This window comes from Coregonus clupeaformis, chromosome 5 (genome assembly GCF_020615455.1).
Source record: "Coregonus clupeaformis isolate EN_2021a chromosome 5, ASM2061545v1, whole genome shotgun sequence".
NCBI lineage: Eukaryota > Metazoa > Chordata > Actinopteri > Salmoniformes > Salmonidae > Coregonus > Coregonus clupeaformis.
In genome coordinates, this window is record NC_059196.1 from 17,949,559 (window position 1) to 17,968,795 (window position 19,237).

The 19,237-nt window shown below is 47.4% G+C and overlaps 1 protein-coding gene across 2 annotated transcripts in view; it reads right to left on the bottom strand.

Annotated features, from left to right (window-relative positions):
- The window catches only part of LOC121563804 (numb-like protein), a 68,255-nt gene that overhangs the window by 17,095 nt on the left and 31,923 nt on the right, over nucleotides 1-19,237 (bottom strand). The window contains exons 1-2 of one of the 2 annotated variants that reach the window (XM_041875514.2): nucleotides 18,318-18,823; nucleotides 2,732-2,882 (exon numbers count right to left, since the gene is read on the bottom strand). In XM_041875514.2, coding sequence (XP_041731448.2) covers nucleotides 2,732-2,882; nucleotides 18,318-18,358 — 192 coding nt within the window. In that variant the 5' untranslated portion in view covers nucleotides 18,359-18,823. Of the gene's footprint in view, nucleotides 1-2,731; nucleotides 2,883-18,317; nucleotides 18,824-19,237 lie in introns of those variants that run through there. The other variant, XM_041875515.2, reaches the window with a different exon arrangement.

Below are 19,237 nucleotides of genomic sequence, written 5' to 3' on the forward strand. Positions count from 1 at the left end.
TGGGGCTTGTCATGCCAGATACAGTTTATTAACCATTATTTTACCAGCTATAATGACATCTCTTGTACACCAAGGACCCGGGGATGAGTTGCAGGGTAGAGTAGAAGAGAAGAATGTGCCTATTTAAAAGCTATTAAAAAAATTAGTAGCTCGCAACATGTTAAATTTTTTAAAAGTATCTCTCATGCTAGAAAAAGGTTGGCGACCCCTGGTCTAGTTGTTTTCTCAAGTTTAAAATTAGCATTTTGACCATAGTATTTGCAGGTGGGATGGTCCTGACGACCGGGGTTTAATCTTAACATTAAATTAATGTTTATAGATTTCCCGAGGAAGCATCGCAGCAGGCTGCATTGCCTGCATGGATAGTAACGCTAGCAGCAGGAGGTGGTGGCGGCGCCGGGATGATGTGTAGCACACAGGCAAGTTGTTTATCAAGTTAACCATCTATTCCAGGTAACGTCAGCTAGCTAGCTAGATAGCGAGCTACATGTAAATAGGATAGACATCCAATATATACATTTTTATGACACAAACGTTAGCGTGATCTGCTAAAAACAACAATGTTAGCTACCTAGCTAGTAGCTAAGCTTGTTAGCTAATGAACAGATTTTCAGTCCCAAAGAGAGAACTATGACAATACAAAAACACAATTGCAACGAAATATCAAATGTTATATCACTTGAGAATAATGAAACAAGTCCTGATCTAATTTCTATGTTTCCTAACCTCAGATACAGAGACCCTGTCTGCGAATGAAGGTCCCAAAGAAAGTCCCAGGTCCTGGAGAGACTGAAGGGTATATCTCCAATGGGCTATATATACTATTGGTTTACTGTTAGAATTGGTTGTAGGACTACAAAAATACTGTTAAAAGTACCAATGCATAGACCTAGAACATGCATGGCCAACCTCGCTCCTTGAGATCTGTTCCAGCCCAGCCCTGACATTCTGCATATTATTTGTATTAGACAATATTCATTAAACTTTCTTCTTTGTATGATATGAAATAAAGTCATACAAAGAACACCTATGTAAATAGTTAGTGGGTTTAGACAACGATCTTACTCCAAAACAAGAGATGATTGAATAGTGTCTAATACAAATAATACTCAGAATGTCATGGCTGTAATGAAGGTAGGCCTTAAGGATGATATAGACAGGAGAGAGACATTATTAGCAAATATCACTATCATGAGGGTGTGCAGAAGGAATATTTTAAGGTTAATTTTATTTAATTTCAAAATACATAAATAAAGTTGCAATTTGTTTGCTTCATGTTATGTATCATCCTGGTGTAATTATATGCAGTTCAACATTATCACCACAAAGTGTCACCGCTAGCATTTTTATTATAGTCTAGCAGCTAGCTTTACTACAAACCACTAGCTACGTCTCATAACACGAGGTCGATAATACATGCCTAACACAACCTAGCGGTTCATTAAAACTACAGTATGTTTCTTAATTGAAACTAAGTGGGCAATACACTTGGGTAAAATATCGTTTTGTTTTAAAGGAAGCAGATGAAGAGCTAGGAGAGACAGATTGGTGAGGGGGGAGAGAGGGCTTGATTGTGGGTCAATGATTGCTGCTAGCTAACTTTTGATTTAAACAATGTGGCGGTCAAACATTGGACTCCTATGCTAGTTACATTTAGTTTAGTTATATTGTTGGCTGTCATGAGAGAAATTCATCTATCTATCTATGCTAGCTCTGTGGTTATTTGCCATGCTAGCCAAATGCAACACCACCAGAGCAAACGGTAATAAATAAACGTTGTCTGATGATTTTGTTTAGTGGCTCTGGTAGCAACAAGTCAATGTATCTATACAACTTGTTTTTAGTTTTTTTGGTTGTATCAAGAAATACGAACTTGTCATTTTGTGCTAGCTAGCCAAGTAACTAGATAGCTAGCAATTATGGTGTGCTGTAGCGCTGGATGTTTAGTGGGCAGTGTTGCCAACTCCTCAGTAAGGAAAGTAGCTATTGGCCGTACTAAAAGTCGCTAAATGACGTCATCACCTAATGTGCATAATTTGCCATGCGCATGTAAATTGTGATGGATGCTGTAGGAGAGAGGAATAACGTCATGGGAGAGACAAAAAGTGAGTACCCTAAATATGTTTAGAACTACAAATGAACTTTCTTCTGTCGAGTCTTGTTTTTTTTAAATGTTTTACATTTACATCCCATCCTGAATGTATGCCAGGGCGGGATCAGCCAGCAGCTGAGATTTTGGGGAACCAGAGTGGGATTACTCAGCGCTGTCGTATAATCCTTAATAGGGGAGAAAAAGGCAAATCCCCTCAGACAAAGGAGAGGAAGAGAATCACGCAGCAGTTTCACCAGGGAGGAGGTAGAATTGATCTCTCCCCATCCACCCTTAGGCACTATTCACTATTGACCTCTCCCCATTCCCTGGGCCTCCAGAAAGACTTAGAGACAGCCAAGTCTCATCACTAGAACTAGGATAATCATTACAGTCAGGTTCTGTTCTGTTCCACTGATCACACTGCCATGGGACTTAGGATAAGATAATCTAAGGCTAGAGTTAGGTGTGATTTTTGTAAGACGAAATATAACTTCCTTCCCTGTTGTCCCAGATAGTATGCCAATTTAATCTTATACCTCAACATTTTGAACCAAAAGATTAAGAGTGATAAGAGTTAGGTTGAAGTTTAGTTAAGAGTCAGTTTAAGACCATGTCCCAGGACAGGGGTCTCAGTCTTACCCTGACGGGGAAGTTGCATTTGCCCTTGCGTACGGCCTCCTCGTCTGCCTGCCACTGGTGGGGTCTACTGGCCTCCGGCACGTATGTGGGCTTCTTCCTGCGCAGGCTCTGACGCAGCTTATTCATCTCCGGGGTCTGGGGCTCCTTGTTGCTATGGAGACAGAGACACACAGGGGGGCGAGGTCAGTATGTGTTAAGGGTGCGCTCGTGACAGCGAAGGGGCGGGAGGGTGTTGTCATAGAGGTGAAACGACAATGACAAGAAATGACACCTCTGCTCTGAAAGCGAGAAAGACAACTATGGTGGCCCAGAGGGGCAAACCCTTTTTTAAAGAAATAAAGTGTATGCCACTATGGGCCACTGTAGACAACACTTTAACAGAGATAAATGAATGAGAGTAGCGTTTTCACACACCTATCCTTCACAACCTAGTAATTTAATCCATATTATCATCATTAAATATCTATATAGAGCTCTATCTATTAGATTTGTTTAATCACATTTCCATCAATGTTTAGAGAAAATAAGGCTTACAGGTAGATTAGCCCACAAAGCCCAGACGGTCCATTCATCCTGTGGGCTTTGAACATCGGAATTATTACCGGATGTAAACACACACACACACACACACACTTAATTAGGTCATTCAGCCGGAATTCCTGTTTTGCATTGGTAATTTCAACGTCTTCATAATGAAACATGACACTATCAAAACAAGTCCTGTTTAAAAATGCTAATGAGTCTTTTTTGTGGGAGTTTCTCGTATGAAAACTGAACCACAAAAAGAGAAACATCTCAGAATCTCACACAGCCCATTTAAAGCGGAACAGACATCCTCTCAAATTATCTTACCATCTTGGGAATCTCTGCGGTCTCGCCCCAAGATTCTGCATTCATTTCTCCTGGCTTTCACTAAGTATTTGTCTAGTTGGTGTGTTGAAGTGTTCCCAAAAGTTTGATCAGAAAGTTTAATCAGCTGATCTAGATAAAGCTCTTCCAAAGCAATCTGTCAGCCCTGTAGAACTGTTCTCCCCCCTTAAACACACAGGCCAAGGTTTATATACTGAGTCAAATACACTGTTATTAGATAAGTCTGTGACACACACACACACACACACACACACACACACAGAGCTCTGTCACCTTACGGGATGGGTAGCATGTGTGAGGCATGGCACGGCGGAAGTGAAAGTGTGTGTAAGGTTGGGTGTGTGTACACGCACATTGGGATCTGTTTACGTGGTGCGTTCAAAGTGGCTTTACTCATCGCTGGCAGGATGGAGGGGTGTTTCTGGGCAGCATGCCGGCAGCGTGGTACCTGGCCGGCGCCCCCCCACTGGAGCAGGTGCAGGGGGGCGAGGCGCGGCTGGCGTCAGATAGCCCCCCAGTGGAGGAGCAGGGGAGTGGGCTTAGCGCCCTGCCACAGGCCCCCGGGACATGGGGGACCAGCCCAGCTCAGGGAGGGGCCAGGGGGAGGCAGTCCAGGGAAAGGCCAGGGCTGGGGGAGGCAGTCCAGGGAAAGGCCAGGGCTGGGGGAGGCAGTTCAGGGAGAGGCCAGGGCTGGGGGAGGCAGTTCAGGGAGGGTCCAGGGCTCTGGGTGTTGTGCTCCAGTTTCAGGGCTGATCTAATCGACTTGCTATGAGGTCATGTGATCTAACGGCTGAGCTCCTGCCAAGGAGGCCACAGAGGGGAGAAGGAGAAGTATAGAGAGAAATAGATAGAGGGAGAGAGGGTAACAGAGAAGAGAGAGAGAACAGAGAGGGTAACAGAGAAGGAGGGAGAATGAGAGAGTTTGAGGGAAAGTGTCAGAAAAGGAGAGGAGAATAGAAGAGGAAGAAAAGATGAAGACGGGGCAGAGGGAGGGAGAGGACTTTGAAATCTCAATCTCATCTGATTGAGGTCACAGTGTTGCTGCTTGCTTCTCTCTGCCAGGGTGTCAACCCCCTGCACCCAGCGCCCTGCCACTCACCCCAGTCAGCACAGACCCAGCATTCAGAGGTTGGCACACTGGCACTGCCAGACCAAACTACAGCCAGAGGGCAGTGAAGGAAACTTTGACAACACTTCATCCCCCTTTACACCCAAACCTCTGATATTTACTGTCTAACTTCTCATAGGCCTAGACCACTGTAGCTTTACAAAACATGCATCTCCAAGGCTGAGTACAGACAGACTGACACAAAGACACAGACACAGACTCAGGCCCAAGTCTCATCCAACGCCTTCCTGCAATGAGAACCAGCTGGAGTTCACAGTTCAGCACAACAAAGGAAGAAAGAGGGAGAAAAAGACAGTGCGAGTATCCCAGTCTACAAACCACCCACATAAATAAGACACACATGCATATTAAATGCACAAAAAATACATACACACGCACGCATGCACACACACACACACGTTTCTTTTACTATCCTTGTGGGGACCAAACAATTGATTCCCATTCAAAATCCTATTTCCCTAACCCATAACCCTAACCCTAACCATTAACCTAACCCTAACCTTAAACTTGATCCTAACCTTAACCCCAAACCCCTAATCTAACCTTAACTTCTAACCCTAGCCCCTAAGCCTAAAATAGCCTTTTCATTGTGGGGACCGGCAAAATGTCCCCCAAATTGTCCATGTTTTACTATCCTTTTGAAGGATACTAAAACAAAAACAAAAAAAACACACACAAAAACACAGCACACACACACTGTATATGACTATGCCAAGTTTCAACTAAGAACAAATATTTGCACTTCGCCCAATATTTTTATTTGAAAACATCTGGAGACATCTGGAGTACATTGTAACGGGAAAGTGTGTTTGGTCGGGGAATGACTTATGGCTTTTTGTCTTTCTTTTGTTTACCGTAGACTGAAGTCATCCTCCTGGTTTGCCCCCTCCCTCACCCCGGTTCTCACTTTGTGTCTCTCTTTGCCTTTCTCTCTCTGCCTCTCTCTCTCTCACTGCCTCTCTCTCTCCACCTCTCGCTCCCTCTCTCTCTGCCTCTCTCTCTCTCACTGCCTCTCTCTTTCCGCCTCTCTCTGCCTCTCTCTGTCTCTCACTGCCTCTCTCTCTCTGCCTCTCTCTCTGCCCCTCTCTCTCTCACTGCCGCTCTCTCTCCGCCTCTCTCTCTCTCTCTCTCTCACTGCCTCTCTCTCTCTGTCTCGCTCTCCCTCTCTCTCTGCCTCTCACTCTCTCTCACTGCCTCTCTCTCTCCACCTCTCTCTCCCTCTCTCTCTGCCTCCACCTCTCTCTCTCTCTGCCTCTCTCTCTGCCCCTCTCTCTCTCACTGCCTCTCTCTCTCCGCCTCTCTCTCTCTCTCTCCCTCTCTCTCTCTCTCTCTCTCTCTCTCTCTCTCACTGCCTCTCTCTCTCTGTCTCTCTCTCCCTCTCTCTCTGCCTCTCTCTCTGCCTCTCTCTCACTGCCTCTCTCTCTCTCTGCCTCTCTCTCTCCGCCTCTCTCTCTCTCTCTCTCCCCTCTCTCTCTCTCTCTCTCTCTCTCTCTCTCACTGCCTCTCTCTCTCTGTCTCTCTCTCTGTCTCTCTCTCCCTCTCTCTCTGCCTCTCTCTCACTGCCTCTCTCTCTCCGCCTCTCTTTCTCTCTTCCTCTCTGAGATTCACATTCACAACACTAATCAGGCAGGAAACACGTTGTTTAAACACTACTCAAATATTGCACAGCGTTGTTTAAGAGACTAATGTAAACATTCTGCACAGCACTCCATGTGTGGCAACGGAGACCTTTGAATGAAACAGCGGCAATATAAGAGTTATAGGTTGGGAATGTTGAATGTATGTTGGAGTCATGTTTGCTAGCCCGATGTTGATATTACACTGGAGGGAGGAGTATGTGTGTGTGTGTGTGTGTGATGAGTGCACCCTTCAGCCAGAGCAGCACCATTAGAACAGCATACAGCTGGAGCCTGAGGGCACCAATCACAGCCAATCAAAATAACCAGGAGGAGCCACCACACAGCTGGCCAATAACACAGAGCCAACCCAGCTGGGCGCACAAGAGTTAATGGAGACACACACACCTAACACACACACACCTAACACACACACACACATACAGTACTTTCCCTCACATATACCCGTCCTCACTCACAGACTCCTCCTTCATACAGACTCCTCCCACTGTTTGGCTGGCAGACATTACCACAGTGTCGCTGGAAAATGCATTGTAATGCGCCAAGAAACCTGTACTGAGGAAAAGCTGCACCTGTCAGCATCCAATGCCAAGTCCAACCCTCCCTGCATCTTAAGGTGTATTGTCTTGTACAATGTGAGGCACTGTGGGCTTCAGATATACATTCAAAGCCAATAAATACTATTACTGTTATTCATTGTAATCCTTATCAACAAAAAACAGCAGCTATAAATGGCTGTTGACCAGCAGCAAGGACTATATCCTCTCTCCCCATGAGATACCCATCTCTCTCTCTCTCTCTCTCTCTCTCTCTCTCTCTCTCTCTCTCTCTCGCTCTCTCTCTCTCTCTCTCTCTCTCTCTCTCTCTCTATGTCCTCTATCTCTCTTTCACTATCTCTCTCTCTCTCTCCTCTCTCAATCCATCTCCTCACTCTCCTCCTCCTCTCCCTTGTGTCTGTGTCTGAGGCTGCAGGAGGGAGATGCAGCAGTGGCCTGTCCCTTTAAGAGTGTCTCTCTGAGAGTTGGACCTGCTCCATGGGTGAGAGAGAGAGAGAGAGAGAGAGAAAGAGAGAGAGAGAAAACGAGACAGAGAGAACGAAAGAGAGAGAGAGTCAAGCTGCAGCCGTAAGCTGGGAAAGCGACAGTCCTCTCCCACTGTGTGTCCCTGGCCAGCATTACCGTAAGCCATCCAGACACACAGCTAGTAGGGCAACATACCCCTCGTGTGGCAGTGTCTCCACATGCAACATGGGATTTGGCTGGTTTAGGGGGTGGATATTAGTGTGTGACAGTGTGCATAAGCAACCTGTCTCTCTCTCTCCCTCTCTCTCTCTCGCTCTCTCTCTCTCTCTCTCTGAATGTCTCCCTTTCTCTCCCTGTATCTCTCTGTGCATCTGTCATACAAACCATGGCATGTTGAATACCTCTGTTTTTACACCCTTTTCTAAGATGTTCTCTCCTCTGTAATTTAATCAACCTTCTCCCTCTTTCTATCTCTGTCAGTCTTATCTATATTCCTCCGCTGCATCTCTCCATCACTTCCCCCTCCTCCTCCGTTCACCTTGCTCTAGCCACAGATATACAAGCCTGGAATCAGAGCACTAGATTACAGCTACATGGGATGTATTTTCTCTCTCAGTCACAGTGCACATACGCCCCTGAGATATTAACAACAGGAATCAGAGAAGTAGAGCAGGCAGGAGGGAGTGTGTGTGTCTGTGTGTGTGCATGCGTGTGTGTGTGTGTGTGTGTGTCTGTGTGTGTGTCCGAGAAAATGACGTGAAAATATATAAAAACAAGGCCAGTAGACGGTTATGAGAGAGACCAAATGGGGACAACGACACACAAAGATGAGAGAGAAGTGTGTGTGTGTGTATTAGTGGGTGGAGGTAAACGATGGCAAACATACAGAGAAAGAGAGAAGGAGAATGGGAGGATAGGGAACAGGAACAAAGAGAAACAGATACTGGTGAAACAGCCTAATGAAACTAGGATGGACTCTAGCATAGTAAAACATCAGTAAACATTAGAGATGTGCCACGACACATAAACACACAGCATTGAGGCCACTCACAGTGGAACATCAGAGTACACACACACACAGATAGTGAATTTCGAGATAAACCATCCTAAATTAATTTGAGAGGGACAGACTTTCAATTTGACTATGGAAAATAAGTATTCCTGTTCAAGCCTTTGGAAACCGTGTTTGAAACAAAAACACTCCACATAGGGCCTCCCGAGTGGCGCAGCTGTCTAAGGTACTGCGTCGCAGTGTTGTGGCGTCACTACAGCTGGGGTTCGATCCCAGGCTGTGTCATTACCGGCCGTGACTGGGAGTCCCATAGGGTGGCACACAATTGGCCCAGCGTCGTCCGGGTTAGGGAAGGGTTTGGCTGGGGGTGCTTTACTTGGCTCATCGCCCTCTAGCGACTCCTTGTGGCGGGCCGGGCGTCTGCAGGCTGACCTCAGTCATCAGTTGAACAGTGTTTCCTCCGACACATTGGTGCGGCTGGCTTCCGGGTTAAGCAAGCGGGTGTTAAGAAGCGCGGTTTGGCGGGTCATGTTTCGGAGGACGCATGACTCGACCTTCGCCTTTCCCGAGCCCGTTGGGGAGTTGTAGCGATGAGACAAGATCGTAATCACGAAATTGGAGAGAAATAAATAAATAAACCACTCCACATGCTCACTAGGTTAGTAGAACATTGGACTAGTTCGTAAGTCTATAGACGAACAACAGAGTTTCACATTCACACAGCCTTCGGAGAGAGAAATATAGTTATCTCAGTAAAGTCTCTTGGTCTCCCACAGTTAGAAAAGCCTGACCGCAGGGCAGGGAGCAGGGAAAACATTTATCAAAGCGAATGGGAAATAGACCAACTAGCCGTCTTCAGGGGTAAGCCGCTGCCACACTGTGACAGACAGCTAATGATTAGATTCTACTGGAGTTCAGGGAGCGTTGTGGGAACGTTCCTCGGCCATCTCAAAACTGGTGAGGAAAAAAACGTCTAATGTATAAAAACAGGAACCGTCTTTATAAAATTACCTGCATTCTATTTTCTTTGCTTTCTCTGTGTATTTGAAAAACATTTTATTAATAGATCACACACACACACAAACACACACACACTGTGCTGCCTCAGGATGACCCAATTTCCAGGGCCTCTCAGACAATAAATGTAAAGAAAAGAGTTGGCTCGTCCCCACGACAACCGTCTGTTTCCACTCAACCCTCTCTCCATCCCACATATCCAACCCCACCTCCCTCCACCCCTTCTCTCTGTGTGTGTGTGTGTGTGTGTGTGTGTGTGTGTGTGTGTGTGTGTGTGTGTGTGTGTGTGTGTGTGTGTGTGTGTGTGTGTGTGTGTGTGTGTGTGTGTGTGTGTGTGTGTGTGTGTGTGGTTGTGGAATGAGGGAGCAGAACCAAGCCCACATACACCGGGGCAGCAGTGTTTTGACTGCTGTCTGACCCTGGGAGAAGAGCTCGGCCCCACTTCATTCCAGTGATACGCAACTCTGGGGTCAGCGGCGCTTCCTGCTGATGTCACATTAGCCATAGTTCATTTGATACAGAGAAACCCGTTAGGAGAGGACAGGACAAAACTGTATGGGAACACTGCTAATACATCATCATCTGTAGTCTGTACTGGCAACACTGCACTAATATAACAGTAATGCCCTGGTGGTTACAGTACAGTATGAAGGTCTATACTGTGTACTGGAATGGGATGGTTATGCATATTATAATGAGTGTGGGCTGTGTGCTGGTGCATGTGAAAGCTGATGTGGAGAGACAGCTGGAACAGAGGCTGTCATGTGTAGAGGCAGTCTTCAGCCTGACGGACTGACACTCTCTCTAACCAGCACAGACTTCCTGTCTGCCTGTCTGCCTGGGACGGTCTCCTCTCTACTCCCCACCACCCCTGTTCATCCACAGGTCACCAGCACTGGGTCCTATTCATTAGGCACCAAAGGGAAGAAAACAGGATGAAACAGGGAGGGAATACCTGAACTTGTCCAACAAGAAATGCTAATTTTCATTTTGCGTACAGAAAAATGGTTACGGTGTGGGTGTGTCCTTATGAATATAACCCAGCTCTCTCCACCACTGTCACTGTCCTAGCTACTGCCTGTAGCACCACCATCCATCACATAGCACCACTCTCTCACCCATCATTGTTTAATTCAACATTGCAAATGTTGTTTCTCCTCAATCCCCACCATACATCATTCTACTGTCACACTTACTCTACAGTACCTTTCCACCCCTCTCTCTCTTTCCCTGTCTCTTTCTCCATTCCCTCTCATAGTTCATCCAGCAGACACACTCTGTCATTCCACATCTACATTCATGTCACTTAGGCCATGCCGTAATTCAATCACCCTCCAACACGGTAACGTGAACCATGCATGCCTTGTGTAGGCTGTGATGGCAGTGTGGGCGACAGGCAGGACTGTAGACTCTATGTAAGGTAGATTATACTGATATATAACCACAACACAACCACAGGGAACAACAAACACACACACATACATCACATGCAGCACACACACACACATACATATCTGCACCCCCCCCTACCCACTAATAGAACACCATATTAGTACTGAACACGCCTAACAACGCAGTCATGGGAATATGTTTAAAGTTGTCACGTTATTGATAATTTATGGTCATGGAAACACAATTCAAGCGCAAACAGCAAGTGTGAGGGAAGGAGCACAAAACAAAACAAATATTAAATGCATTAAGTCATAACGCTAAAAGCCATTAAATGTGCCTTATCAGTATTTGTCTTGTTTCTGCAGAAGCAGCATTTTTCTCCACAGAAGATTATTAACATTTACAGCTCAGAGCTCTTCCTGAATCCTATTGTAATGTAAGGCACAGTAAACGTCCTGCTATTCTGTAAGGCTACAGGTCAAAATAACGTCTGCATGTGTATGTGGATGGGGTCAAGCTTCAGTGTGTGTGTGTGTGTGTGTGTGTGTGTGTGTGTGTGTGTGTGTGTGTGTGTGTGTGTGTGTGTGTGTGTGTGTGTGTGTGTGTGTGTGTGTGTGTGTGTGTGTGTGTGTCAGTGTAGATGTGTGTGCGTGCGAGTGTGCGTGGGATCTTCTGCTCTCTGTTTCCATTATACAGTGGGGAGAACAAGTATTTGATACACCGCCGATTTTGCAGGTTTTCCTACTTACAAAGCATGTAGAGGTCTGTAATTGTTATCATAGGTACACTTCAACTGTGAGAGACGGAATCTAAAACAAAAATCCAGAAAATCACATTGTATGATTTTTAAGTAATTTATTTGCATTTTATTGCATGACATAAGTATTTGATACATCAGAAAAGCAGAACTTAATATTTGGTACAGAAACCTTTGTTTGCAATTACAGAGATCATACGTTTCCTGTAGGTCTTGACCAGGTTTGCACACACTGCAGCAGGGATTTTGTCCCACTCCTCCATACAGACCTTCTCCAGATCCTTCAGGTTTCGGGGCTGTCGCTGGGCAATACGGACTTTCAGCTCCCTCCAAAGATGTTCTATTGGGTTCAGGTCTAGAGACTGGCTAGGCCACTCCAGGACATTGAGATGCTTCTTACGGAGCCACTCCTTAGTTGCCCTGGCTGTGTGTTTCGGGTCGTTGTCATGCTGGAAGACCCAGCCACGACCCATCTTCAATGCTCTTACTGAGGGAAGGAGGTTGTTGGCCAAGATCTCGCGATACATGGCCCCATCCATCCTCCCCTCAAAACGGTGCAGTCGTCCTGTCCCCTTTGCAGAAAAGCATCCCCAAAGAATGATGTTTCTACCTCCATTCTTCACGGTTGGGATGGTGTTCTTGGGGTTGTACTCATCCTTCTTCTTCCTCCAAACACGGCGAGTGGAGTTTAGACCAAAAAGCTCTATTTTTGTCTCATCAGACCACATGACCTTCTCCCATTCCTCCTCTGGATCATCCAGATGGTCATTGGAAAACTTCAGACGGGCCTGGACATGCGCTGGCTTGAGCAGGGGGACCTTGCGTGCGCTGCAGGATTTTAATCCATGACGGCGTAGTGTGTTACTAATGGTTTTCTTTGAGACTGTGGTCCCAGCTCTCTTCAGATCATCCCTCACCTTCCTCATGATCATTGATGCCCCACGAGGTGAGATCTTGCATGGAGCCCCAGACCGAGGGTGATTGACCGTCATCTTGAACTTCTTCCATTTTCTAATAATTGCGCCAACAGTTGTTGCCTTCTCACCAAGCTGCTTGCCTATTGTCCTGTAGCCCATCCCAGCCTTGTACAGGTCTACAATTTTATCCCTGATGTCCTTACACAGCTCTCTGGTCTTGGCCATTGTGGAGAGGTTGGAGTCTGTTTGATTGAGTGTGTGGACAGGTGTCTTTTATACAGGTAACGAGTTCAAACAGGTGCAGTTAATACAGGTAATGAGTGGAGAACAGGAGGGCTTCTTAAAGAAAAACTAACAGGTCTGTGAGAGACGGAATTCTTACTGGTTGGTAGGTGATCAAATACTTATGTCATGCAATAAAATGCAAATTAATTACTTAAAAATCATACAATGTGATTTTCTGGATTTTTGTTTTAGATTCCGTCTCTCACAGTTGAAGTGTACCTATGATAACAATTACAGACCTCTACATGCTTTGTAAGTAGGAAAACCTGCAAAATCGGCAGTGTATCAAATACTTGTTCTCCCCACTGTATATACTGTGATGTCACGAGAGGCTGTGTCCTGGAGGGACGTTACATCCCCCTGAGATGGCTGCAAACCCAGACAGCTATGGCTCCATCTGCTGGTATGGTCGGGAACTCCACCCCTCTATGGCCAATCTTCCCACGCAGCTGAAACAAATCAGGGGCTGATGAGCTGAAGGTTTGTTGAAGGGAAGAGACACGGTCTCCAACCTGGGCTCTCTGGAGGACAAGAGTGCTGCACGTCCACTTCCATGAGGAATATAAGGATTTGGAGATACTTACCTTTGGGAAATACTCACCTTTGGATATATGCACCTGTGGAAATACGTGTGGGACATTTGGAAGGACGTTTTGCTGGGTTGGCCACTAGCTGCAACGTGGAATACAGTAAGACTGGGGAAAAGTTATTTGAGCGAGGGAGAGTTAGGATTTTGGATGTGGAAGAGACATCCCTGAACTGTTAACCCCTTAAAGAGCCACCAGAGAACAGAATTGTGTTATACTTTCGTTAGTTTCCCAAGACCTTTAATAAAATCCTTGTTTTGGTTGAACCTGGTCTCCTTGCACTACTTGAGCAATCCCGCTGAAAGCTGTGTAGCCTCTCGTGACATCACAGATGGTGGAGAATACGGGCACGCTCAAGCGTTAATAGTGCATGTCAGAGGAGGATACCGAAGGTTTGATCACCCAGTTTTCCAAGTTGGCCGTAGGCTCCCCGCCGACTGAAATGGAGGACATATTGAAAGCCCTTGTTGCTGGCCAGCAAGCCCAGATGCAAGCAAACGTGGCTCTCTTGGAGGAGCAAAAGAAAGCCAACCTTCTGAAGGCAGAGGAATTGCAGTTGCAGAGACAGAGGGTGGTCCAAAATACCCGCCCAATAAAGGCAAGTGACTTTATATCTAAGATGGGAGCTACCGATGACATTGAGGCATACCTGCATGCATTTGAGGCCACGGCCACTAGGGGAAGCCTGGCCCAAGCAACAGTGGGTTGGTCTGTTAGCCCCCTTTCTAACCGGGGAAGCGCTGAATGCTGTCCGGGACCTGGGCCCTGACCAGGTTACTGACTATGATGCCCTGAAGTCTGAGATCCTCAGCAGATATGGACTCACAAAGTTTGGTATGGCCCAGCGCTTTCACAGCTGGACCTTCCAACCAGACCAACCTCCTCGGGCGCAGATGCATGAACTTGTCCGAATCGCAAGGAAATGGCTGGATCCGCAGAGGAATACAGCAGCGGCGGTGGTGGAGGCCGTTGTGGTGGATCGTTACCTACGCGCCCCGGCCTTATGAGGCAAAACGGTTCATCAGTCAACAGGCCTTGACCACGGCTGATCTGACCGTGGAAGCTGTGGAAAAGTACCAGGCCACAGCGGAGATGCTGAATGCTTCCCGAAAAGACCCCAGGAGTGCGGCCCCACCACAAATGGGAAGAACCCGTCCAAAGGACCCCAAGGTCTCGAACCCAGCCACGTCAGGACTTATCCCGGCTCCAGGGGGAGCCAGAAACCAGGCGGGTCCAAGAAGAGTACACCAGGAGGGGGAAACTCGACAGTGTTACCGGTGTGGGGAGATGGGACATATCTCCTGGCAGTGTGGGAAACCAGCCGATGAACCTATGCCCACTGCGGAGTCCTCCAGCTCAGCACCCACACACCCGTTTTGCCTCGCTCTTGGGAGTCGTAGATGGCGGCCCAGATCGACCCCCCCACCTGCCCGGTAACTGTGAATCACCATGATGTGGAGGCCTTACTAGATTCTGGTAGCCGGGCCACCCTGGTGCGTAAGGATTTGGTGGGCCCAACGTGTCTGACCCCGGGGAAAGTCCTCCCAGTTTCCTGTGTCCATGGGGACACCAGAGAATACCCCATTACTGAACTTACAATGACCAGCACACGGGGAACCATACACACGACGGCGGGGGTGGTTGATTCCCTCCCCGTCCCTGTCCTAATTGGACGAGACTGCCCAGCCTTTTACCCACTCTGGAGAGAGTCTCAGGAGAGGATAACCCGAGTACCTCGGAAACGGAGAGGCAAGACTCATCCTGGGAAGGCTCCGGTGCAATCCTCCGAGTTACTCACTCCCGCCCGGGCTCTGATAGGGATGGCAGGTGCCCAGACCGACACAGAGACGGAGCTACAGAATCTGGACAAAGAACTGTCTGGTCTGAAGGGGACCGCTGAGAGGTATCGTTTGTTAAAGCAACAGTTAGACATGAAGACAGAAGAGTTAGATATCCTCCAGGCTAAACTCCAACAGAGCTCCTTCCATAAGCAACAGGAGGAGCTGGAGAGGCTGCGCAGGACCATCGAGGAGGGTGAGGAGACCCTGCGCAGTAGTAAGGAGGTCCAGAAGAAGGCAGAGGAGAAGTACAAGGTGTTGGAGAACAAGATGAAGAATGCGGAGGCAGAGAGAGAGAAGGAACTGAAAGCTGCTCAACAGAAGCTAAACTCTGCTAAAACCAAGGCTGATGCGTTCAGTAAGAAACTCAAGGAGAGACAACAGGAGGCTGAGTCCCTGGTCCTAGAGGTGGAGGAGTTGAAGAGAGAGCAGGCTGGCAAGCACCACGGCAATGCGGACGCCCTCTCCCGGCGTGATGCCTTCTTCGCTGCCTTTACCCCGACGAGGACGTCGGTCCCGAGGAGGGGGATGTGTGATGTCACGAGAGGCTGTGTCCTGGAGGGACGTTACATCCCCCTGAGATGGCTGCAAACCCAGACAGCTATGGCTCCATCTGCCGGTATGGTCGGGAACTCCACCCCTCTATGGCCAATCTTCCCACGCAGCTGAAACAAATCAGGGGCTGATGAGCTGAAGGTTTGTTGAAGGGAAGAGACACGGTCTCCAACCTGGGCTCTCTGGAGGACAAGAGTGCTGCACGTCCACTTCCATGAGGAATATAAGGATTTGGAGATACTTACCTTTGGGAAATACTCACCTTTGGATATATGCACCTGTGGAAATACGTGTGGGACATTTGGAAGGACGTTTTGCTGGGTTGGCCACTAGCTGCAACGTGGAATACAGTAAGACTGGGGAAAAGTTATTTGAGCGAGGGAGAGTTAGGATTTTGGATGTGGAAGAGACATCCCTGAACTGTTAACCCTTAAAGAGCCACCAGAGAACAGAATTGTGTTATACTTTCGTTAGTTTCCCAAGACCTTTAATAAAATCCTTGTTTTGGTTGAACCTGGTCTCCTTGCACTACTTGAGCAATCCCGCTGAAAGCTGTGTAGCCTCTCGTGACATCACAATACACATCATCGAAGAAGGGGTCGAGTGAGTGTGCCAACTGCCAAGGCCGATTTGGAATTCCCATAGTGATTCCATAGCAGTGACTTTCCAGTTCTCAAACATACACTCACCCAGACCAGTACTACCAAGCATACATATTGCTAACTAGGAGAGAGCAGATTTACTTCCTATTACAGTCATTACTATTTAGTGCAAATGCAAATTTATCAAAGCATTTATCCGAATGTATTTACAGTAAAGATACAGCAGCAGTGTCTAAGGAGTGACATTTCATTTTCTGCCAACAAATCAATCTGCTTTCCCAACCACTTCCCTGCATCTCTGCCAAGTCAAAATGATGACTCATCAAGGACATCAATATCAAACAGGACAGGAGCAACCTGAGACCAACAATGATCTAATATTGTCTCTGCCTTTCGGATAAAATCACTGAGAGAGAGAGAGACGTGGGTGCATCCCAAATGGCACCCTATTCCCTATGTAGTGCACTACTTTTGACCAGGGCCCAAGTAGTGCACTACATAGGGAATAGGGTACCATTTGGGACACAACCACAGTGAGACCTGTTAGGGAGCATTGAGGCTTGGGAATAACAAGCTAAAGGGTAACGGTAATACGATATCTGTTTGCAATGTGAAGGTAAGACATTCTATGCCAGGGGCACAGAGCCATATGGTGCAAGTAGAGCCTATGTGCCATGTCACCTTTTCTCATCTGATAGACCTGCTACAAAATACGAACAAAATACAAACATTTTGGGTGGAATAAATCCTACCCCAAGATTGTTTAATGTCCCTCCCTCTTCCCAATGTCCCTCCCAAACACACACCTTTGCCCTCATAGCTTTAGTCACACTCCTCTTTCCTCTGTACCTCCCTTTCTTCACAAACACAGGCTAAGCCCTCAGCCAAGGGCCTCTGAGTGAAGAAGAGATACACAAGCCTGTCTGTGTCTGTGTGCTCCAAGACGCGGTGAAAGACGTGGAGATTAACAACAAAAAACGCCTAAATCCCCCCTGTGCCCTTGGCGGCGGGCAGAGAGAGAGAGAGCAGGCATGGCTGCCGTGGGCGGTCCAGCTGGTCCAGAGTGTGTGCGTGTGTGTGGGGGGGGAGGGTCGCTCCCTAAACAGCAGGGCTAATGTAAAAACGTGGCAGCCATGTGAAGACCACTTAGACCACTCGGCATTCTATCTCGCATGCTATCCTCACTCTCCTCTTTACCATGCCTTATCTGCCCTGGCTAGACCCAGGCTAGACCCAGGCTAGACGACAGCCACAGGCTCTCTAATCCACAAGAAGTCATTCAGACAAGAGCAAGTGTGCAGACAGCACTCACATCTCACCCTCTTCAAACACACACACACAAACACACACACACCCAGGAAATAACATGTGAAAACGCTTCTCTTTTCTCTCTCTTCTCAACAGAAGAGAAGTGTTGCATTTGCCAATCACTCAAACAAAAAGACAAAAACAGTCCCACTTTTATCCTGTGGCTGCTTAACTTGGCTTGGCTACATGGCTTTTGCTGCTACTTCTTCTTCTTCTGTGGTGGTAAGATGACTAAAATTCATCCTTTTCTGCTATGAAAAAACATCCCTAAACATTTAATGTCGCACACTCGGCACATAAACAAATGTTAGGTATTTTGGCATATCAATAGAGACTCTAATCTGCTCCATATGGGCGCGGGGGCAAATACAGCTGCTAAGACTATGAGCTCTTGGAATAAGCTAGCTAGTACACGCCCCGTCAGTTTTGACAGCTGCTGAAATGGCTACGGCCAATAATAACCGAGGCTAATGCTATCACTAACTACACACAAGCTAGAGCTAGGCTATTGAACTGTGTTTACAGCTATGGTGGATAGGGTCAGCGTAGAGAGGAGAACAGATGGACAGTCACTCCCGTACTGTAACACATCAGCCTATCTACTTACTGTAGCCTAATGTAACCACACCCCCCAACCCCCCCAGCCACAAACACTCACCTTAGCTCGATGGCCTCCCCCATCTCAGCGCTCGAACTCATCTCAGACCAGTGAAAGCAGAAGAAGAAGAAGTGGAGAGATGATGATGATGATGATGATGGGTGTTCAAAAATGCGAAAAAGAGAACGCCCTGAGACTCACAGCGGCAGCAGCAGCAGAGGAGAATTAAACTAACAGAACATGCGATGAGAATCTGCTTGGGGATCGGAGAGAGAGAGAGAGAGAGAGAGAGCGAGAGAGAGAGAGAGAGAGAGGGAGAGAGAGAGAGAGAGAGAAGACAGAGAGTGAAAGAACCACACCTCTTCTTAAGGGCTTAACTTGGAGAGAAGGCAACCGACACATTCACACATGCACAAAGCCCCCTGTCACTGTGTGTGTGTAATGTGTATGTGTGTCTCTAACACACGCAAACACACACACACACACACACACACACACTCCTTTCTGAATTGCCTGTGAGAGGGATGGTTCGGTTTCAGCCTTTCCAAAACCTGTCCGAGAGGGGAGCAGAGATTGGGAGGATGAAGAGGAGAGACACAGAGACAGAGAAATGGAGAGATGGAGAGAATGAGAGAGAATGAGAGAGGATGAGAGAGGAGCGAGAGAGAGAGAGGGGGGCGGAGAGGTGATTAGGCTAGCTACGGCGGGCGGTGACACAGTTTAATCCGTCCATCTGCGATGGCCAGTGAGGCTGAAGGCTGCAGGCAGGGGTCTGGGACGGGTCGGGAGGGGAGGGGAGGGTTTTTCTGTGGCTGCAGCCTGCCTGGTCACACGTTCACCTCTGCCTGCAGCCTTGGAACCACTCATTCACTAAGCGCTTTCCTGCTCCAAACACAAAGACACCCAGATCCAAAGACAGAGACAAGCAACCATCACCTTTATCTCTCTGTCACTCCACCCCCCCTCTCCTCTCTCTCTCT